At 44.7% G+C, this 23,699-nt stretch overlaps 1 protein-coding gene across 2 annotated transcripts in view; it reads left to right on the top strand.

The window, feature by feature from the left end:
* The window catches only part of LOC6600200 (histone deacetylase 5), a 36,861-nt gene extending 13,802 nt beyond the window's left edge, over positions 1-23,059 (top strand). The window contains exons 3-14 of one of the 2 annotated variants that reach the window (XM_026990841.1): positions 6,913-7,025; positions 15,134-15,241; positions 16,087-16,401; positions 16,476-16,549; positions 16,749-16,879; positions 17,446-17,592; positions 18,402-19,363; positions 19,438-20,715; positions 20,865-20,984; positions 21,046-21,480; positions 21,568-21,701; positions 22,227-23,059. In XM_026990841.1, the coding sequence (XP_026846642.1) occupies positions 6,913-7,025; positions 15,134-15,241; positions 16,087-16,401; positions 16,476-16,549; positions 16,749-16,879; positions 17,446-17,592; positions 18,402-19,363; positions 19,438-20,715; positions 20,865-20,984; positions 21,046-21,480; positions 21,568-21,701; positions 22,227-22,281 (3,872 nt within the window). In that variant the 3' untranslated portion in view covers positions 22,282-23,059. The remainder of the gene's footprint in view (positions 1-6,912; positions 7,026-15,133; positions 15,242-16,086; positions 16,402-16,475; positions 16,550-16,748; positions 16,880-17,445; positions 17,593-18,401; positions 19,364-19,437; positions 20,716-20,864; positions 20,985-21,045; positions 21,481-21,567; positions 21,702-22,226) is intronic. The other variant, XM_026990842.1, reaches the window with a different exon arrangement.
* Positions 23,060-23,699: the final 640 nt, after the last annotated feature.

Raw genomic sequence — 23,699 nt, 5'->3', positions numbered from 1 at the left:
CGTTGCAATGTCCAACAGATCAGACAGTTCAACATTATGTTTTTCATGCTTATAAATGTCCTCTATTTCGTTTTTATTTAAAATTTTTGTATTGAAAATGTTTACTTTTAAGAGGGTTATGGTATCAACTAAATTTAGTAGGTCAAAAGTTATTAATTTTAAACGATGCTTTCTCAGTATCGTTTCTTCATTGAAGATGACATTCTTTAATGAATTTGATAGCAATTCAATTTCTTTGAAAAATTTGGAATTTATTACAAATTGTTTATTATTATTTTCAGTTAATTCATTTACTTTATTTTGTATTTTCAAAAAGTCGTCATGATCAGGGCTGCCTGCTATCCATTTCCAAATGGTACCTAATTCATTTATTCCCCTTTCTTTCCGTTTTGGAACTAATTCTGAAATCATTAATTTTAATAGACTTAAGTCCATTGATATTTCCCACTCATCGTCTGAATTAATTGATTTGTTGACATATTTGGATTCTTTATCAATTATCTCTCTATAAAAACTCAAATTAGTAATATGGAAAAGTTCAGCGTATGTTTCATAAGTGTAAACGTCTCTGTCGTCTTTGAGCAATAGATAGTCACTATGCGTATAGTCAATTACTTCCGCAGTCGTCAATATAACAAAAGTCAGTATTAGTATATTCGCATACATTTTCTGGAAAAAATATTTAATATTTGATGTTATCTTTATGTATAATTCTGTTTCTATTGTTGATTATAATTTTATTCGGTCGATTTTCCTTAACTACCTGCTTTTTGTATCGGGATTGAAGTTTATTTCTTTCCCCGAATTTCTTTTCATAGACTACTTCTCCTATTTTATAATCTTTTTCTCTTCTATCTTTGTTATGTATCTTAAGCATTTTGGTCTGAGCTTCCTTAAGTAATATTGGATTATGTTTGTGTTCTATTTTGTTATACAATATGTCATATGGCATTTGATTGGTCGTTGAATGTATCGTCAGGTTATATTTCAGTGCCGCCCTTATTATTATTTCTGAATAATCTGTTAGATTTAGTTCATCCTTGATGCACCGCGCTATTTCTGTTAGTGTGGAATGTACCCTTTCTACCTGACCATTTGAGGTGCTGTGTCTGGGATCAGCATAATAAATAGTTAAGTTACTTCTTTGTATGAATGATCTAAATTGTGCTGAAGTAAAGCTTGGTTCGTTGTCAGTCATTAATGATGTTGCTAACGGAAAGTGTTGTAAAATTTCCATTACCTTATTTTCAATGTTTAATTTACTTTGAATTTCCTTGACCACCAAGTATTTGGAATAAGAATCTATACAAGTTATGAATGTTAGGTTTTGGGCATAGTATATGTCTAAGTGTAATTGATCTCCTTCTTTTGCTGGAATGGGAGCTTCCCCAATTGGAATTTTTACAGGGTGTCTCCGATATTTGTTTTTGTTACAGATCTCACAATTTTTTATATATTCTTTTAATTTTTTGTGCAGGTTTGGCCAATAATACAGCTTAGTTATTTGTTTGTAATTTTCGTCTAGTCCTCTATGGGCTCTGCAATGTGTTTCTTCTATAATTATAGCTTTATCTTCTGAATTTACTACATCTTGGAGGAACTTTCTTGTGAAGAGAAATTTATTTATGAAGTTTTCCTTTAGCTTATTTTGGATAAGGTATAAATCTTCTAAAGTGCAGTGTATTCCTGTGGTTAAGTGAGGCTGAATAAATTCTTTTAAAATGATTAGCAGATTGTCAACCGTATCAAATTCAATAATATGTCGGGTATTTTCATAAACTCTTACTAACTCATGAACTGTGAATCTCCCTTGCGCTAATAGTAGCTGCTGTTTAAATTGGTTTAGAGGCTTGCTAGTCTCTTGAATGACGTTTTCGAAACTACTCTCTGCTGAATGCTGAGTATTTATGTCTGATTCTGATTCTGTCTGGTCGACATCACTATCTGTCATATGATTTATTTTAATCCGAGATAACGCGTCCGCTACTACGTTAGTTGAGCCTGGCTTATAAATGATTTTTGGTGTGAAACTTTCTATGAAGTAATACCAACGTTTCATTTCAACATTTGGATTTTTTTGCGACATTGCAAAGGACAAAGGTTGGTGATCTGTATGTATTTCAATTCCACTCACTCCGTATAAATAATTTCGCAAATTTTTTAATGCCCATACAATAGCTAATAATTCTTTTTTATTAGTAGCATATAATTGCTCGGTTTTACTTAAAGTTTTAGAAATAAATGTTATGGGATTCCCATCTTGCGACAAAACTGCACCTATTGCTATGTCCGATGCATCTGTGGTTAATGTGAATTTTTTATTGTAATCTGGTTGTACTAATTCAATATGTGCTATTAAACTGTCCTTTAAATTATTAAATGCTCCAATTGCTGGTTCATCCAGCTGTATTAATGCTTTCTTGGATGCCCTTCGTGAAACTTTCCCATTTACTCCGCTCAGATATTTTGTTAAAGGTTTGGCAATTGTGGCATAATTTCGGACAAATTTTCTGTAATACCCTGTTAGTCCTAAGAAGCTACGTAGCTCTCTGATATTTTTAGGAATTGGATAGTTTTGTATTGTGGAGATTTTGTCTGGATCTGTTTTAATGATATTTTGGGAAACAATGTATCCCAGAAATTTGGTTTCCAATTGAAAGAATTTAGACTTTTCAAGTGAAATTTTCATGTTAGCGTTTTGCAATATCTGAATTATATGAATTAGATCTTTATAATGTTGTTCTATAGTTTTTGAAAATATTATTATATCGTCCATATAAACGTGACAAGTTTTCCCAACTTGTTCTCTAAGTATATCGTCCATTGCCCTTTGGAAAATTCTGGGAGCGTTCGTCAATCCCATAGGCATTCTTAGAAATTCATATTTGCCGTTATTTATGGAAAAAGATGTTTTTTCAATATCTGATTCCCTCATTAAAATCTGATAGAAACCTGACTCTAAGTCAATGGCCGAGAAATATTTCGCTTTACCTAAATTGGCAAGGATTACTGAAGGATCTTGCATAGGGTATCTATCCGGTATAGTGTTTTCATTAAGTTTCTTAAAGTCTATTACTAATCTATGCTTAGGAGTTCCGTCCTCATTTACTCCCTTCTTTGGTACTACTATTACCGGTGAATTATATGGGCTTTTACTAGGTCTGATTATACCTTCATCTAACATTTTACTTATTTCGTTATTAACGAAATCGTTAACCGAATAAGCGTATGGATACTGCTTGCCATATACCGGTCTATCGTGTTCAGTGTTAATCTCTCCTTTTATATCCGTTCTGAACGGTAACTGTAAATTTATATTGGCATGGTCTTCTTCGATGATAGATACCATTTTCTCTCTGAGATTTTCTAAATTGTCCTCTTTGTAGGTTATTGTGTTATACAATTTCATTTTTTTCAATTCAGAATTTGCATAATTTTGAATGTCGGATATTTCTACGACGGCGCGTTCAGGATTTTTGCATCCCAAACTTTTAAATTGTTTATTGTCGGATAATTCAACGACGGCGTGTTCAGGATTCTTTAATCCCAAACTATTCGAACTTTTAGTGTCGGATAATTCAACGACGGCGTGCTCAGGATATTTTAATCCCAAACTATTAAAACTTTGGATGTCGGATAATTCAACGACGGCGGGCTCAGGATATTTGAATCCCAAACTATTGACGGATAATTCTTCGTCGGCGTGCTCAGGATTTTTTGATCCCAAGCTATATAAACTTCCTTCTACCTTTACTGAATCGCTTTTCATTTCTTTTTCTTCTTCAAAATATTTTTTTATTATATATTCCTTCAACGGAAGGATGGTTTTTCCTTCTATAAAGGTTAATTTGTTTAAAGAAAGGACCTCGTCATATATTAGTTTCTCCTCATTGTCTTTATAACTTAAAGTCCCCTTTCCTGTATCAATAACCGCTCCGATTTTCTTTAATAGGTTAAATCCTATTAGTAAATCTGCCTCCATTCCATCTATTTCATAAAACACTTGCTTTGTGTTGAAAATTGTTATATTATGGAAATATTTAATTATTGAAAACCCATTCACTGTAGCAACTTTCTTATAGATTGGTAATTCATTTTTATTGTCGTAAATTCCTTTTTTTATATAACAGGAAGTTGCTCCCGTATCTATCAAAACTTTTAATTCTCTGTTTATTTTTTTGTCTACTCTTTTTAGGTAGGGCAGACCTACTTCGGGGGCTGATCTAAAAAATGATCCTCCTCAATGTTATTTATCCTCATTGCTTTATTAGCCGGTTGTTCCGACATTTCGTTTAGTTTTCGTTTCTGCGCTGGATTGTCGTTAGACTGATTATTCGGGACTACGTTTGCCCTAAAATGCTGGGCTTGGCTATAATTGTTATTATTTCTCCTAAAATAACCGTTAGTATTCTCCCGATAATTTCTATTGTTATTATTTCCCCTGAATTGATTGCTGTTCTGTCGGTTCCGGATTTGTATAGATTCGTCTACCTCCATTGGTTCTGGGGCCTGATTTTGTTGTCTATTACCCAAGAAATAGGGTTGTCCCCAAGACATGTTATTCCTCTGCAAATCCCTTTTTTGGTCGAATGGTGAACTGTTAGTCCTAGGTTGTCGTTGGTTGAATCTTAAGGTATTAAAATTATTATTCCCTGAATTTCTGGGACCGCTGAATTGGTAGGCAAATTGGGCCCGAATGTTATTAGATTGCAATTCCTGTACCTTTGCTAAGGCATTCGGTAAATCTGGGGGATTCAATGAAAATAGGATTTCAGCAATGCCGCCGTTTAGGCCAGTGACAAAAATGCGTAAGGCATTGTCTCTAATTTTTTTATTTGATTCCTTGGTGATCTCACTGTCCTTTCCGTGAGTCATTATTGTCTTATTTATTAACAAGGTCATTTTCTTGTTAACCTCGTTATAGAAATCTATAATTGAAAGGTTCCCTTGTCGGAGAACGCTTAATTCCTGTTCTATTATGTAAATAGGTCTCTTGTCACTGTAAACAAAGTCAAGCCGTGAAAGTATGGCATCAAAATTTAGAACTGTCCCGTGGTTGGTCAGTGCGTCATGTGCTGGTCCTGTTATTTTGTTTCTCAAAATTGTTAATGCAATATAATATTGCTTACTTCCTTTCTTATATAACTTCACTGCAGTTTCTGCAGCTTCCCTCCATCCTACATATTGGTTTAATCCACCATTAAAAATTGGTAGGGATTCTATTACCTTCAATGTGGTGTCGTCTCTTATTGTCTCGTCTATTGTTTCTGCCTGATAATCCGATACCTGATCGGATTTAGTTTCTATTTGCTGTTTTAAATTTACAATTTGCTCTTGTACTTGTGAAATTTGAAGTGCTATCAATTGTTTGACCAGATCTGCTGTGAGATCGGTCCTTGCTTGAGAGTTAATCATTTTTAGTTTTTCAAAATCTAAAGTTAGCTGATCCACTTTTAATTTTTCTTATATGTTAGTTTTTATAATCTTATATATCCTAATTGAACTTATATATTTATTAATACAACTCTTGCTCACGAAATATCCGGTAGGGGTCGTCCTTCTTAGTTTGGCAGATCTTCGAACGGGTCTTCCTTCTTAAATTTCTTTGCTCAGCTGGGTCTTCTGGGGGTCTTCCTTCTTTGGCTTCGCTGATCGTTTCACTTTCTTTGTATTTTGGTTTTGTCGGTTTTGTTGGTTTTGTTTTTTTAAAAACTTTGGGTTTCTTTGGTTTTTTTTGTATTTACGAATTGCCTTGATTAGCTTTTTGTTTTATTTGTATTTTGCGTTGTATTTGTATTTGTATTTGTATTTGTATTTGTATTTGTATTTGTATTTGTATTTGTTTTTGCACACCCTAAGCTCCGGTTTGTTTCCTTTTTATCTCACTTTTTTTTATCTATATCACACAGTCACTCCGCGTTTTTAATTTTGAAGGATTTATTCCATTAATTAATTGTCCTTCGGGTTTCGGCACGACGCAACACTTTTATCATTCGGTGCTTTTTAGACAACGTCGCCCCACGTTGGGCGCCAATTAAACAACTGCGGTAGCGGATTGTGTTTTTAAAAAGTTTTTATTTTACTTCGAACTTCACTGATATAGATTTAAGTAGAGGGTCACAAAGGAATTCCGGGCCAAGGGATTGCGCGATCTTAATATTTAGCTAGACTTTGCGGTGTCGCTGCTGGATCAAGACTGATTTGAACTTTCTGATCTTTGCATCGTTGATCCCTTTCGGGAATCGTTTTTCTATAAACATTTCAATTGATTTCGCCATCCCGAGTATTAGATTTCGTCATCCAAAGAGAGAACTGTAAAAGGCCTAAAGTGCAGGATCTGCAGAAAGCCGGGAGTGAGATTGTTTATGAGAAGCCGGGTGTGGGCAAACATTGGTTTTCCATTTAGGCGAGTGTCAAAGAATGGGATTGCGGCGGGGGCGCTTGAGATTGTACATCTTAGAAATCAATTAGGCGGAGGCCCAAGATTGAAATTGTTTTCGTTTTGGAAAACCAAAGATTGTTTACAACTCGTATAAGAGCTCAATGGAATTGGGTACGTTAACTTACATACATATGTATGTATGCACATGAATACATCCACTGAGCACTTCGAATAAGAGCCAGGCGCAGAATAATAGAGAGCCAGAGAACACGCCTCTGCTAACTCAAGGTGTATTCAAAGAAGGTGGGGCACTGCAATGGATTTTCCTGACCGCTCTTTCTGTCTTTCTCTTGGTGTAAACGGAAAGTAAATTCAGATACACATATGTAACCATAGAACGTAACCATAGGCACTCTTTAGAAAGACCCCAACTTTTATTTACAAATTCATTTGGATCTCGATCTCGCCTAACCAATGCTTGAATGTCGCTCTTTCACGTTCCAATTTTTGTTTACATTCTCAATTTGCAGATCTGCCACCAGAAGCCGGAAGCGATGAACGATTGCTGCATATAGGGCCAGTCCCGTTGACATTGGATTTCAAGCCCCATCCAGCGGTGGATATCGATCAGCAGATCATGGAGGTGAGTGTGCTTTTGGCTTGCTTTATTTCGCCTTTATTCTCTCAAGATCAGCGGAGGGGTACGCCCTTGCTCTCAGCTGTTCTCTCTCCCCCGAGAGTTAAAACTGAGCTTCGGGCCCGAGAGTGCGAACACAAACGAGCGGAACGTTGTGAGTCGCAGCTAGAGCCGCGACTCTACATTTATAACCGATACTCAGTCAGTACGGGGGAGTGTACGGAGGAGAAAAGAGCCGTCTATGAGAAGGGTTGGGAAATATGTGTATACCTTAAAATATGGACCAAATCAGCCAGTTGTTCTCAATCCACCATCTCCTTCGTAGAAATTGCTACGGTTAGCGGAATAACCTTGATTTCCCTTCTCTATCCCTACCCTCTGGCACTCCCACCGATCAAGCCCCCTTGACCACATTCCATTAGCCCCCATTGCTCGTATGTACATATGCATATCCCCTTATTTTGGTGTGATTTTGATCCAGCAGCTGTAATTGTTCGCCTTCGCCCTCGCGCTCGCTTTTTCTTTTCCCTCTTCCTGATTTTCCCGTTTTTGTTTTTTGTTTTGGTTTATATTTGTATGCTTTTAGTCGCTTTATTAATACTTTTCGCCTGGCCATGGTCTGCTTTGGCTCTGCGCTCGTACACTGCTTTCATCTGCTCCTCCTCTGCTTTAACTGCTTTGTTACATGCATTCGTGCAGGTTCGTGCGTGTGTGTGTGTGGTTGTTGGTTGTGCGTTTCCTTCTGCTCTGTTGGGCTTCGGATGCTCGCTCGCGCTCCCCGTTGGGAGTCTAAATATAAACGCGTGTACAACTTAATGATTCTATATTTATTGTTTTCACTACGAAAATATGTATGAGTTTTTGCGCATTTTTTAAATAAAATCCTCTATAAATAGCCGAGAAATCCAAGTCAAGAGAGTCGCCAGCAAGAGAGCACAGAAGAGAGACAGGGTGGTCAGGCCTTTGATGGACACATGCCCATGCGAATGCCGCTCGGTGCACTTGGCGGGCTTTTACTGTCTGCATGTCTCTTTCTCTTCCGTTCCCTCTCTCTCTCTCTCTCTGTTACTCTGGCTGTGGCTACTGGCGGCTGGGCGCATGGGGCAGCATGTGCAACAGCCCCACCTGCTCTGAGCACTGCTTCCCCCCTGCCATCCATTGGCTTGGTCGCTCCTGGTGCTCTGCTTGCACTGCTTATTCCGGCTGTGATGCTTTTGCTGCTGCTTCATCTCAAGGTGCATTTCAAAGGTAAGGTGAGGCATGCCCAGAGAATGCTCTGAAGCTCCTTCTGCCGCTGCCGCTGCCGCTGCCACTGCCACTGCCACTGCTGCTCTGCTTGTATTCAATTTATAGTCTGGGGGATTTATTTTTGCCTGAATTTTTGGCTGCATTTCGTATTGAGTCCACTTTTGTTTCTTTTTTCGTTAGAAATGTTTTATTTTTAGGGTTAAAAAGTGTTTTAAATGCACATATGTATGCCCTGCCACAGTTGGCCCCCGGCCACACCACACCCCACCGCAGCCACGAGCCGCCACCGCCGCCACCGCCACCGATGCCGCCTTCAGTTTTCTCTACTTCAGCAACGCGTTTGCCGTTTTTGTTATTTTTGGTTTTTCCTTTGAATTTATTTCTGTTCTTTATAAACTCTGGTTTTATTTTTAACAAATATGCATACACACAAACAAGCACGCACACACACGCACGTGGATTACACGCACACTGCAACAAATGCTAATCAGTGGAAATGCCTGATAGAATTCCTCATTTCTCCTCTCCCTCTCCCTCTCGCTCTCGCTGTCGCTGTCGCTCTGCCTTTTCCTCCTCCTTCATCTCTTCTTCACGCTCTTCTTTGTGTTCCGTTATTTTTGGTGGCACGAGCAAAATGTAAATTAGCAAAAATTGATGAGGGGCAGGGTGTGGAGGTATGGGATCTGCGGTGGCTAGAGAGGGGCGGTGTGGTATGGCTGACAAGATCTTAATGAACACGATCATTAATCTCCTGATCTTCGCCCCCGTCCCGTCTACGATCTATGCAAGAGTTGATAAAACTTAATATTGTTTGAATCTCCATCAGTTGAAGCTTGAAACTACAATAGAACCAAATATTCCTTTAGCATGAGCACCGTAATACCGTAATACCGTAGTACCGTAATACCGTAATACCGTAATACCGTAATATGTAAATGTGTCAGTGCTCCATCCGAGCGTTCTTTATCGAACAAATTTGATCCCTGCAATTCCAATATCAAGCAAACCACATCCCATTTAGTTTTTCCATTTATTTGAGTCCTTTTCTTCTTTAGAATTGTATGCGTATTCCATTGTGTAATTATGTAAGGTACAAGGAGAGAATTCCATTGTGCATACGAACGTAAAACTACACTAGAATAAACCAGATTTGAAAGGTCTAATTGAGCACTGATTGATTCCCAAGCGATTCGTCGGAAATCTGTTAATTCCATTTTCCGGAAATACCTTCACCGTCATCGTCACCGTCTCCGTCACCGTGATTATCATGATGCTCATGATCACTTATAAAGCAGATTGCATTTTCGTTTTCTTTTCGTTCCCAATCCAATCCAATCCAATCCAATTCCGTTTCTGTTTCTTTTTCTGTTCGGTTTCTATTTATATGGGCGTGCCTGTGTGCTGTATTCTGCCCGCTATAATTATAGCACAGGCATTTATAATTATAGCACAGGCCATAGCAACTGGCGAATGTTGTGTAAGCAGCAGGAGGTGCCTCTGTCCGGAGGTAGTGTGTGCTGTGGCTTGCTTTGGTGTCGGGTCAGGTGCAGTTTTCTGGGAACTCATGTGGCTTATGGGATAAGATAGGATGGGATATGGGATATGGGATATGGGATATGGGATATGGGATATGGGATATGGGATAGATAGATAGATAGATAGATAGATAGATAGATAGATAGATAGATAGATAGATAGATAGATAGATAGATAGATGATGTTGATAGCTAGCTCTCTCTCTCTATCGTGCGAGTCCCGCCCCTATGTCTGTCTAGGCAGCGAGAGGTAGCTCTCTCTCTGGCAGCCCACTCTCCCACCGTCTCTTCTCGTCTCTCTGTTTCACCCAGCCATCGTAAATGTTTCGAAATTTTGTGTTTATATTTGAGTTTTTCGCCAGTTGGGTCAGTCGCCCGCGTGAAACTGAAATGAAAGCGCGTCGTCCACATCCCAGCGAATGCTAAAATCAAAACGAAAGTCCGAAAACAGAAGCAGATTCAGAAACAGAAACAGGAAGAGCGAATGGAAACCAAAACGGACAGAGTTTTCAGCGCCTCCACGTCCGTCGTGTAGCTCTCGGTTTCTCTTTTGAAAATTCAAAAATTCATCGGCAAATAGTCGAAAGAAAGTCCATGAAAATTCTTTCGCCTGACAAAAGTTTATAACAAAAACCAGTGTGCACAAAATAACCACAAAAAAGACAAAGATAAATAGAAGATAGAAGGTAGCAAGAAGAAGAAAATAACAAGCAGAAGCATATGTATGTGCGAAGCAATGCGCGAAGAGCAGCGGATTGAGAAGAAGCAGTAGAAACATCCAAAGCAGTGTAAGAAGCAGTGCAGAGACATAAGAGGAAGCAGACGAGATTATTATTTATTGAGTGAACTGTGAGTGCGATTGCAGGGCGGAGACGGGCGGAGACGGGAAGAAATGCGAATATTCTACCCCTGCATCACTCCCCTCACCCCTTCCCCCCATTGACGAGTAGCAATAAGTACAATAAGTACTACAAGCATTAACAAAACAGATGGCAAAAGCAAAACTAAAGTTTTGATTGAATATCTTCGACAACCGACTGGTCATTCTTACGTACATATGTACATACATATAACATATGTTGTGATTCAATCTTGACACTCAGCTGGGCTGAAACAGGCAGAGATGCTTCCTTCTCTGCGTGGCAGACATCTGATCAAAACCGAAATACCCTCCCCAAGCGCATGACAAGAAATAACAATAAATTCAAGAAGCAACCGAAAGAAGAGATCAACCGAACCGTTACTTTCGCGATTTTTTGTCGGTCGGCGTCCCATTTCGACGCCACATGGGAGTGTGTGTCAGTGTGCGTGCGGTGCCCAGAGAGAAGGGTGCGGAGGCGTGACATCCCCCCACAACATAAACAGTAACAACTGTCGTGTCCGAGCGAAGGTGGAGGCCGAAGAATAATCCAAGAAACGACGCGACGCACAGTGGTGCCTGCGGCCCTTTCGGCTTGCCGAATTGAAAACATCTGACCGAATATACATACATACATACATAGATGTTTTCATGGAACAAACTGCGTTTGAAAGCTGTCAAAGTCGTGCCCTATTTTAGATTTTTGTGTAGTCCTTAAAGAACTTGTAAAGGTTTGACCTTTCACAGTTTCATTGCATAATAATACCTAAATTTTAAGCTAATTTGATTGTTTTAAATCGCTCTTGACTCCAAGTCGTACAATATCGCAGTGTGGCATCCGAATTCGGGGTACCTTAGCCCTAAAATTAGAAGGTTTCGATAATAAATCTTTCGTTTGAAGGCTCATTTCTCCAGTTTTAAAAGCCCTGGAAAATTCTCTATCAGATGTTCAAGGAACACACTCAACAAATTACGTTTGCCACCTCTTTTCGGTTGACGTCCCACTGTGCGACGCCTCGTGCCACGATCTAAGGTCATGGAAACCTATCAGCAGAAGCATCTCGATGTGGGCGTTACACATACAAATGTACACACAGACACACATGCATAGATAATGACGGACGAAGATCGAGGGAAGAAGAAGAACAGAACAGAACCAAAACACGACAGTGGTCACTCGCAATGGAAAACAGAACCGTTCACTGACCAGTTCTTACATTGTATGAACTTTTTGTTTCTGGCTGGTTTCATTAGAAACCTGAAGCAATCCATCTTTTTGTTTTCAGGACTCAAGTTTTTAGTTCTTAATCAATTTTGTTTTCATTACGACATTGCCCCCGCCATGGCATGGGTCAATAAATAAACCACTTGCCAAAACCCAGTTCTGTTTGACGGATTTGGAGTTGCTGCCATGCCTTTGACATTCCTCCACTCCTCCCACCTACTACCATGGCTGCAGAGAACCTTTAAAGGACGCCCCCTAACTGTGGAAAACAATGGAACGCCTATTGGATCTACACATAAGGGCCAGGCGATCTTCGACAAATCAGAATCGAGTCAACAACGGCCTCAGTGGCCTAGATGGTAATCCCACGACGACGGCTGGACAGCGTGCTAAGGAGAAAAACGATAAATTCGAACTTATATTTCTCTCCTCGTCAAGGAAATCGTCAACAAGAGTCACGCCACAGGGAAGAGGTATTTTTAGTAGTGCGTTGCGAGGAGAAGATTCGTTGCGGAGGTTTAAGTACGTAGGAAGGAAACCGGAGGTTTAATTACGCTTCGAATCCGGAGGTTAAAGGACGTTCCGAAAGCAGGAAGGGATCGGGTGGCTCCGAAGTATGCTCCGAAGGCGTGAAGTAAGGAAAGGGAAAGTTTATTTAGCAGAACAATTGAAAAGGCAGAGTTTTTACTTTTGGCACATGAACTGCTTCAAAATATTGGTGTGGTGGACCCATGGCTTTCCGAACAGCTGGACTGCCCATATCCCCACTTCTGTGGAACCTGGTGCTTAATGGCCTTCTTCATCTGGGGAGCAGTGGACACAAGATCACGGAGTACGCAAACGAGCTGGTGATACTGGTAATAGACCTACAGTTCCTGCCCACCATCAGTGAACTCCTTGAATCTGCTCTTGGAACGACCGCTAGACGGGCACGCCAAAACGGACTAGGGGTGAACCCTCGGAGAACCGAGCTACCGAGTTCCAAACAACCCGTAACTGCTGGAACGACACTCAAATTGTCCAGCGAAGCTATGTAGTGGAGTCATCCTTGACTCGAAACTCTCCTGGAAACGGAACACGGTGGAAGTGCAGAAAACGGGAATGGCCGCTTTCTACACCTGTAGGAAGGCCTTTTGGACGAAGGTGGGGCCCACAATCACGCATCGTCCACTGAATGTATACAACGGTATACGACCCATTCTGACACAAGGAGGCTTGGTTTGGTGAGAGGCGGCAGACACTAAGTCTCACCTGGAAAAACTCCGAAGAGTCCAGCGAGTCCCAAGCCATGCGTCCTGGCGTCAGTGAATCTCTTAAGACCTCTTAAAACTTAAATGATAAATGGGTATATACCCGATAGGAAGGAATGCAGGCAAAACAGTGCCCTTGGGCAGAACGAGCATTCCACCTTCACTGACGGGTGAAAGACAGTCGAAGGGACGGGAGCTGGGATCTTCTGCGGAGATTTGGTGACCAAAATATCCCCAAGACTATCAGGCTGGTGCAGTGGACTTCAGGCAGAGATATTTGCAGTATAGCAAGCGTTAAAGTCGATATATACGTTGGATGTACTTCCAAGGAACACAGCAATCTGGCTGTATCGAAGTCTTAGGGTCCTGCAAGACCACAAGCAGACTCGGACGCGAGACAGTGGACGCACTGAACCAAATCAGGTCACACTCGTGTCCACTCACGTGGGTCCCAGGCCACACCGCGCGCGAGTGTGCCAGACTAGTCATGTACGGAGACCACTATGAGACATTATCTCACAGATGATCGGCCGGGCTGGAACGAGAGCAGATAGGCGGTGGAACATAGCCCCCTAAACGTACCAAGACCCTCCCGAGCCTGAGGAAAAGCCAGGTGCGAACACCGGCCGCATGGCCCCGAGATACGTACCACCATGAGTTTTGCCGCGTCTGCATGGACGAGGAGGAAATGGAGTGTCCAGCAGGGAAAGGGGTAGGACCTGGACAGCCTGGAAACCACGCCGCTGGGGAAACTGGCACAGGGCCAGTCCAAATGCGTTTTTGCAAACTTGAGTCGTGCACCTCTCAGTCGTGTACTCTCTGACCCGAACGCGTAGCTTTCTAGGACCTAGGACTTCTTGCATTTAAACCATCCTCCAAAGGTCAGATCGCATGCCAACTCGATATTCAATCTTCTTTTTATAGTTCGGTGGGTTAAATACTATAGCGAGAGTGTATTAAACTTGGTGTTTAATTCCTTTATACCGCCTGCCATTAGTTGTTAGGCAAATTCTTGGGTCTACTCTTATGGACGGCGCAATGAATTCTTCTACGCTCCAAAAACACGAGTGCCGCTATGGCTATCAATTTCTTTTATCAAAGTATTCTATAACTAATTGCATCTTACTGAGGTAGTGGCTTTTTCAAATCGCTACTACCAGCATTACCATTTCAATGAACAGCAGAAAAACAAGGAGATGAAACTCAAAATGAATAGAATTTCTCCAGGTTTCTAGTGCTTACACTCCTTACACTGCTTTCTAAGACCGTATTACTTGTTCAATTTGGAATGCTAGAAATGTCTCGAAAAGAGTTTTGAAAGTGGGGAGGTGCAGCACAGATGTACGAGTATGTCTGTCGGCGGAATGAACTCCGTCAAGAACTCTGTTTAGCAAAATATGTTTTATGCCCACATATTGTATGTTTTTAATATTCTTAACAGAACCCACTGCTTGTACATATTTTATGCGTGCCCCAAAAACTGTCTGCCTCCAAAGGGCATATAGGGCATCAAGGTATAGCAATAGATGAGGTTTTGGGTTCTGGATGACTGCAAAATAAACGAAAAATGCTTACTGCTAGAGAGGACCTCTGGTCTTGAGCTTTCTCGTACATCTTAGTCATCACTAGAAATACAGGAGTTCCATTGGGATATTTATGTGTGTAAGTTTTCCAATTGAAGGGAGATGTTCGCTTGGTGCAAAATATCCAAACGTTCTTCAGGTTGCAGAATCGACGAGTTTCATTGATGACGATGTAATTTGTGTCTAAGTTCCATAAATACTCTTAAGGTCGCTTAAAGTTTTAGAACTAGGATGTTGCAGTGTTGATTTGTTTTCTCAAATTGAATACAACGAAAACAGATTATAAGCAACCCTCTCTTTGATTATTTTTGAGGTGGTTTTGTACAAATACTTGTACATACTCTCTGCGATGCGCTCTTTGAAGATCTATCTCCTGTCAGCACGAGTATCTCTAAATTTGTCTGTTTCTTGCAGCTTAAAAAGAGTCAGGAACTGCAGAAGCAACGTCTGATCCACTCGTTTCAGGAGAAATCGAAGCAAATGGAATTGGAGCATAAACTGCAATTGGAGCACAAGTATCAAGTGAGTAGACTAGGAGGCGACACCGAGAGCTGCCAGAAACAGAAAGAGAGAAAGAGAGACGCGGCGCGGCGCGACGTCGTCTCTCCCAAGGTGCATTACCGTGGGGTGAGGCATGCCCAGGGAGCGCCGTCACAACAGTTGTCTGCGAAACGTGAACCGGCGATATAGGAAATCAGGAAAATAAAAGTATTCGCATGCACATGAGCAAAGAAGTGACTCGGTGGTGAATGGCAAAAGGCAGCTGCCGCAAGTGAATGGTCAGTCGTGCCGCAGAAGCAGCAGCAGCAGCAGCTTAAGAGAGCGAAAGCAGAAGTGGCGGCATGCCTCACCTTATACAACTACACCTTGAACGATGACGTCTGTCTGTTGATGTTGATGTTGGTGTTGTTGTCCGATATGTCGCGGCTGTTGGGGCTGTGACTGTGTTTCTGTCCGTGCTTCACTTCATGCAGAGATGGTGATGATGACGATGATGACGATGATGAGGCTGGGAACGGTGGGGATCGGAATGATGATGTGAATGGGGATGTGTGGGCAGAAAACTCAAAACAGAAGTGCAAAACAAAACAAGAGGAAAAAGGAATTGAAATGAGATAAATGAAAATAAAATAAAATAAAATAAAATATATTATCATGCCGTCGTCTGGGCCGGAAGTGCTTCGATGGGGCGTATGACTAAGGCCAAGGCGGCGCCATCATCATCATCATCATCATCATTATTATTATTATTATTCAGAGAGCAGCCGAAGCAATTCTAAAAAATGGCCCAGCACCTGAAACCGAATAACCAAGAAGTTGTCTCTCTTTCTCTCTTCTCTATTTCTTACTTCTTTGATATTATTCAGTTTGCGGTGCACTCCCATGGAGCCTTCCAGGAATTGCGGGAACAGACCATGGTAACGGCCGCCGCTGCTGCTGCCGCCGCAGTTGTCGAGGAGCACCACCGCCAGCAGCAGCAGCAGCAGCAGCATCACCACCACCACCACCATCAGCAACAGCAGCAGCAGCAGCAGCAGCAACAGCAGCAACAGCAGCAGCAACATCATCATCAGCAGCAGCGCGAGCAGCAGCAGCAGCGGGAGCGCCGAGAGCGGGAGGTCATGAAGCGGAAGGAGAACTGCAGCGCCAACGCCAGCCCGGAGGTCAAACAGATTCTCAATGTAAGGAAACCCCTTTCGCTGTCTCCGACCATCCTTCTAATCCATTTTCTTTCCCGATCCCATTCCCGATCCAGTGCTTCATTATGAGCCGCAAGTCGCAGGCAGCAGCCTCCAATGGAACAACGACAACGTCGCCCTATCGCAATCGGTAAGGAGAGGGGCCAGTGGCTGGATCTGGTAATCCGTTTTAGATATTATTTTTTAATAATATCCAATCCGAAATGGCCAACTTACAACTCTATCGATATGGCGATTTATCGATCGATAAACCGATCAAAACTATAATTCAAATGTGACTACTAAATGTACACATATGTAATTAATATCATGTCCATTTACATTTACAGAGGTGTGGTGAAAAGCTCCTCGGGCGAATCCCTGCCAGCCGGAACCGTGACCAGTGCGCACCCCTACAAAATACCTCAGCCGCCCTCCTCACTGCTCAAATATGAATCTGATTTTCCGCTCAGGAAAACAGGTAAGCCCTCCCAGCTCTCCCTCCGGCCGTGTCGGACCTCCTTCCCTCCCAGATAATCGATTTAGGAGAAATGCCCTCCTAAGAAACTGCTCTGACCGCGACCTGCTATGCCTTGAGTGTTGTTTATTTTATACTAAAATCCGTTTGGCTGTCTCTGTCTGCTGTCTGCTTCTGTCCCCCGATTCTTGTCGACCCATAGAAATCGGATCAGAAAAGATGCAAAAATGATTCATATGTCGTTCAGTTCGGGGCAGGCAATGTCTCGTTTCCGATAGTCGCAACGAAGCGAAGTACCAGCGAGACTTTTGGGATACTTTTTCGGGGTAAAGGTCGCACTCAGTCATGAGATGAGTATAGATAATTTATAAACTATTAGAAATGTTAGAAATGTTAAGAGAGCATGGCAAATACCGAACTAACCGAAAGTCGAAAGGTCGCAAGGGGACTTGTAAGCTGTGCAGCCCTTAAGCCTCACCCCGCGCTGTTGTATTCCGTATGTCTTAAGCTAAGTTCTCTAACCCCTTCCGAACTAACCAAGCAAATGTGTGTGAACCAAATCCAAACAGCATCCGAACCCAACCTGCTGAAGATCCGGCTGAAACAGAGTGTCATCGAGCGCAAGGCCCGTAACGGAGGCCCGGCAGGTGCACGTCGCCACGAGCGACTCCTGCAGGCGGCCCAGCGCAGGCAGCAGAAGAACTCCGTTCTTACAAGTACGTATATGACCCAGACAGCACCCCACACACAAGCACAGAAAACCACAAAAACCCATCACACAGGGGGGATTCTAGACGGCAATGTGTTGCGATAGGTGGAACTGAGTCGAGTGAATCTATTGGTGAATCTACTGTGGACCCATCTCTCAAAAGAAGCAAAAGAATGAAGGCAGCAGCCGCCTATTGTACTGTCTCTGCGAACTGTTCTTCGTTCTTTAGCTCAGATCTATCGAGGATCCAAGAGATCAGATCAGATGAAGTGCTCGCAAGTGATGGCGGACCCTCTATTGTTGATCCCATATAAGAAATCGCCAACGACGAAGGACTATTTCATCATCAAAGACCCACACACACACTTACACACACATACACACACATACACACAGATAGCAAGACACACGGACATACGAGTACCGTACCCAACATCATACAAAGATCTCAGAGATCCGAGAGGTCCAAGATCAACTATCCTGCGTCGGAAGTGCGAGAGAGAAGCTATCACATGTTTTAATTTGTAAACCCTTGATTGTGTTATTAAATATTTAATGCGTTGTGTTTATCGTTGCAATCGTTAATGCTACTAGTATTACTGTACTGTTGTTTAACCCCTGCTATCCACGAAGATCCAACCATTGATCAGCTCCAGCCACAGCCACAGCCACAGCCACAGCTACAGCTACGCTCAGTCCACTAACTGCTGCCTGACTGCCGTCTAAACTGTTTCTGAGTCCTTTACCATTCCATTTCCTGGCCAGCTCCCACCGAATAATTAATAACCGAAGCTTTCTCTGTACCCTCCAAAACAGACTCCAACAGCACGCCGGACTCTGGCCCTAACTCTCCGCCCTCGTCCACGGGGCTGTCGGTGGGCGTGGTCGGGAGCAGGGGTTCCCCGACGAGTGCTCCGATCCAGGAGGAGAACGAGGAGGGGAGCCAGTACCAGCCGGGGCAGAGGAGCAGCATCAACGACCTGCCACTGTTCAGCTCGCCCTCCCTGCCCAACATATCCCTGGGACGACCGCATTTACCAAACTCCGCCCAGGTGCAGGCGCAGGCACAGGCGCAGGCGCAGGCACAGGCACAGGCGAGTGCCCAGGCCCAGGCGCAGGCGCAGGCGCGGGCTACGGCGATGTTCGCGGCACTGCACCAGCATGTGGCGGCCGCCGGGGGCCAGCCGACCTACTACAATCAGCTGGGTATGTCCTTCGTGGGACGGCAGCCGACTGGGCCGCTGGCCATGATGCCGGCCACGGGAATCGCGCCCCAGCAGCCCTCGCCCGTGGTCAGGTCCGCCTCGGCGACGTCTACGTCCTCGTCCCAGGCCTCCCTGGTGGGGGATGTGGCTCCGCCGCAGGCGCACGCCGCCTCCACCATTCTGCCCTCGTCCTCGTCCTACATGCAGCAGCTGGGGGGAGTGACCGCCGGCTCCGCAGTCAATCTGCATGCGGCGGCCGTGGCTGCAGCAGCAGCGGCGGCGGCAGCAGCGGCCGGCTCCCTGCCTCCCACCAACAGCCACGGACACGGGCATGGCTATGGTCACGGTCACGGCCATGGACACGGTCATGGACACGGGCATGGTCATGCTCTGTACGGCGGACACCCGCACAACACACCAATCACGGATGCACAGGTGGCTCAGGTGCATCTGCACAAGCAGGGCCACCGACCCTTGGGCAGGACTCAGTCGGCCCCGCTGCCCCTGGGACATCCGATGCTGACGGGCGCCGGGCAGCTGAATGTGGCCCAAACGCATTACGAGAACAGCGAGGTGAGTAGCATCCGCCCCGTGTGTCCCCTCCACTTCGTAAGTTCGTAAATGATCAACCGAATGCTTCTCCCCAGGCGGAGCGCCAGGCGTACCAGCATCAGGTGCTCACCCAGAAGCTGCGCCAGACCGTGCTCACCCGCAGCGGAGCTGCGACGGCCGCTGGAGTGCGCGAGTCCCAGCTGAAGGAGGAGGAGGACGACTCCGCCGCGGAGGTGATGGACCTGACCGATAAAAAGAAACCGCCCAAAACGGTACTGACCAGCACCATAGCCACCAGCACCTCACAGAGTCTGCCCGAGGCTCTGGCCGCCGCAGCAGCAGTCTATCGCACGAGCCCTTCAGCCGCCACCACGCCCTCAGCAGCGGTGGCCGGCGGGAGCGGGACCAAGGTCAATAGCCTACAGCGGGACCAGGAGTACCTTCAGCAGCAGCGGGAGCTGCTTCTGCTACAAAATAAGGAGGAGCTGGCCAAGCGCCTGATGCGGCCCCTCTCTCGCACGCTGAGTAGTCCGCTGGTGCCACTCGGACCGCACGGCCTTAGCCAGCTGGCAGACACGGGGCAAGGGCAAGGGCAGCAGCTGCCGCCAATAGCCACCTCCTCGTCGGCGGACCACATACCGCCCGTCAACCTGACGCTGCCCCATCGCCAGCACCGACAGTTCATGAATCATTTCTATACCGCCAACCTGCAGCATCAGCGCCAGCAGCAGCAGCAGCAGCAGCAGCAACAGCAGCAGCAGGAGCAACAGCACCTGCAACAGACGCCGCCGTCCGCCTCATTGCCCCCGCACAAAATCACCACGGGCCTGGCCTACGATCCGCTGATGCTGAAGCACTCTTGCATCTGCGGCGACAACGCACAGCATCCGGAGCACAGCGGCCGGCTGCAGAGCGTGTGGGCCCGGTTAAACGAAACGGATCTGGTAAAGCGCTGCGACCGACTGCGGGCCCGAAAGGCCACCCAGGAGGAGCTGCAGACAGTGCACACGGAGGCGCATGCGATGCTCTTCGGCTCCAACCAGTGCCAGCTGACGCGACCCAAACTGGAGACCACGCTGGCCGCCAGCTTCGTCCGCCTCTCTTGCGGGGGGCTGGGCGTGGACCTGGACACCACGTGGAATGAGCACCACACGGCCACCGCCGCCCGCATGGCAGCTGGCTGTGTGATCGATCTGGCCTTCAAGACGGCCAAGGGAGATCTGCGCAACGGATTCGCCGTCGTCCGGCCGCCCGGCCACCATGCGGAGGCCAATCTGGCCATGGGCTTCTGCTTCTTCAACTCGATCGCCATCGCCGCCAAACGGCTGCGCCAGCAGATGCCCGAGATGAGGCGCATTCTCATTGTCGATTGGGTGAGTCAAAGTGGCTATGGAAGGCCAGATATTTTAGCTCTTGCATCGTATTTGAGAACTATGTAAACGTATATCATGGGAGGGGGCGGGTTCACTAGCACCGCTTGCTCAGCGCTCAGTAACTAAACCGATTCTCGTGCTTCTTTCAGGATGTACACCATGGCAATGGCACTCAGCAAGCATTCTACCAAAGTCCCGACATTCTATATCTTTCCATACATCGACACGATGACGGTAACTTCTTTCCCGGCACAGGCGGACCCACAGAGGTGAGTGCACATCCTCGAACCCCGAAACATTAACCACTAATCGATGTGTCTGTATTTTTAGTGCGGCTCCGGTGCTGGTCTAGGCTTCAATGTGAACATCTCGTGGTCCGGGGCCTTGAACCCGCCGCTGGGCGATGCCGAGTATATCGCTGCATTCCGAACCGTTGTGATGCCCATCGCCAAGGGCTTCAACCCGGACATTGTGCTCGTCTCGTCCGGCTTCGATGCGGCCACCGGCCACCCGGCACCACTGGGCGGCTATCACGTGTCGCCCGCTTGCTTCGGCTTCATGACCCGCGAGCTCCTCCAGCTGGCCAACGGCAAGGTGGTGCTGGCCCTCGAGGGCGGCTACGACCTGGCCGCCATCTGTGATTCCGCCCAAGAGTGCGTCCGAGCTCTGCTCGGCGATCCCGCCGCGCCCATTTCCCAGTCCGAGCTGGAACGACCGCCCTGTCAGAATGCCATCAATACGCTCCAAAAAACGATAGCCATTCAGGTATATATATATACATGAATATATATGTGCTATCTGGCTCACTCACTCAACTCCTCTCTCCATCTCTCCGGCTCCTTGTGAATGTAGCAAACGCATTGGCCCTGCGTGAGGATGCTGGAGCATACTGTCGGCCTGTCTGCGCTGGAGACGCTCAAGGTGGAGCACGAAGAATCTGAAACGATCAACGCCATGGCCGGCCTCTCAATGCAATCGATGCACAGGTTCGTGTCCGTCTAGTGCATCGCAAAAATTGTACTACGCAGCGAAGGAAACTAAAATGACTCATAGGAAATGTTTCCCAAATGTTCAACTAAATTAGTTCCGCATTAATTTGATTTTCTTATTGTACAATGACGCGATGATTGTCATATAAAATGAGACTATCTAGATTCCAGAACTGATTCCATCAGAAAGCTTTAGTGAATGACGCTCCCTTCGAGCTGAAACCAGTCCGAACTAGATCGACTGTATGGCATATTTCCTGTGCTGTGTACCGCGTATAAAAAAACATAAATTCAACCCAATATCGAATTCGTTCCGATAATACGACTGAAGATCGTAAAATGTTTGCTCTGACCTAGAATCATTCCATAAATGAGTGCAATAATTCCACACTTGTCTTTAGGACATCTATCGAATGGGATATCGTTTATGTACATATAGTCTAGCGCCGCACTTTGTGAATATTTTGTAAACAATCGATTCCTTTGCTGATTGGCCAATATATCTGTTTCGTTTGTTTTTAGAACCCTATCGCGCGATGACTCCGAAGAACCGATGGATCAGGATGAAACGAAATAGTCAGCGGCGGAGACGTGGACGTGGATAATTGAATATGGATACGTGGGTGGCGTGAATGGCGTGAATGGCGTGTATGACGTGGATGGCGAGGGCATGGCTGCTGCAACAGGCTGCTCAATGCACACTTAGTTATTTGTTGTAGTTGAATTGATTGTTGTTGCTGTTGTTGAATTGTTGTAGCGCTTCTCGTTGTGGCCAGCAGTGTCTCTGTCCCTGTCCCTGTCCCTGTCTCTGTCTCTGCCACTCCCCGGGACTCTGTCTCTCTCTAAGTTAGAACGGCATCCCTCTCCCTCTAGTAAACAACCAAAAGCACAAGGCGACGCAACAAGCCGTAGAGCTCCCACCACACCCCTCCCATTCCCCCAACACCCTTAGCATAGGAAAAGCAAAAGCAAAGAATTGATCAACGAATGTGACCTAGATGTGAAATGAATGCAGAAAAGCGGAAGCGGAAATGAGGCCTAAAGTTCAAAGTAGTGGCTGTGCCACGCAAAGAAAAAAAAAGTGAAAGTGAAAGAAAACTATGAAACATGCAAATGTGAGGGACGATATATAGAAAGCGTATTGAATATTGAATTTAGTTAAGTAGATTTCTTAGTTATTGTTCCTTCGAGCTTGAAGGTCTCGAGAGAGAGAGAGAGAGAGAGAAAACCTATTCCTATATTTTTTTTTGCATTTTTTTTTAGATGATTTTTCTTTAGAATAGTGTGCGGAGAGTGCGTGGAGGGGAGGCACACACACAAACACAAGCACGCACGCACGCACGCACGCTCGCAGCTAAATGTATATGTATGTATTTATGCTTGTGTGAAGGAGAGAGAGATAGAGAGGGAGAGAGAGGAAGGAAGTTTCAACTAACCTAACGGTAAACAAGTACACTATAAACTTAAAAGAGAGATCAGTAGGGGGTTTTGGACGCGGCTGGGGCTGGGGCTGGGACTGGGACTGGTGGGACAGGTGTGGGGCAGGTTCAACCGAGACCCCTCCCTCAGAACATAACACACCCCAGCCCCAGGCCTCTATCCGCAGAGACCTCACTCTAGAACCCTAGAACCCTAGCCCCCTCCCTATTAGGCCCCTCCTCAGGGAGATGAGTATGTGTTATGTAAAATGCTTTAGTTGATAAAATTAGACCTAATAGAACAAGAAGAGGACGAAGAAGTACTAGATAAACACCGACCTTATAAAAAAAAGGAAGAGTAAGGAGGAGAAGATAAAGATGAGAAATCGAAATCTTTTTGTACAATTTATAGTTTAGTGCAAGTTTCAAGTACAACATAATATTATTTAAAAAAATCCTATAAATATATATATATATATATATATATATATATATATACATATATATATATGGTAGGTATATATAACTAAATATACATATATATTGTGCAATAAATGTGAGAAAATGAAAATCGAGT

This window comes from Drosophila persimilis, unplaced genomic scaffold (assembly GCF_003286085.1).
Source record: "Drosophila persimilis strain 14011-0111.01,24,50 unplaced genomic scaffold, DperRS2 tig00000622-arrow-arrow-pilon, whole genome shotgun sequence".
NCBI lineage: Eukaryota > Metazoa > Arthropoda > Insecta > Diptera > Drosophilidae > Drosophila > Drosophila persimilis.
The sequence above is the reverse complement of the archived record's forward strand: the minus strand, read 5'-3'. Positions and strand labels throughout refer to the sequence as shown.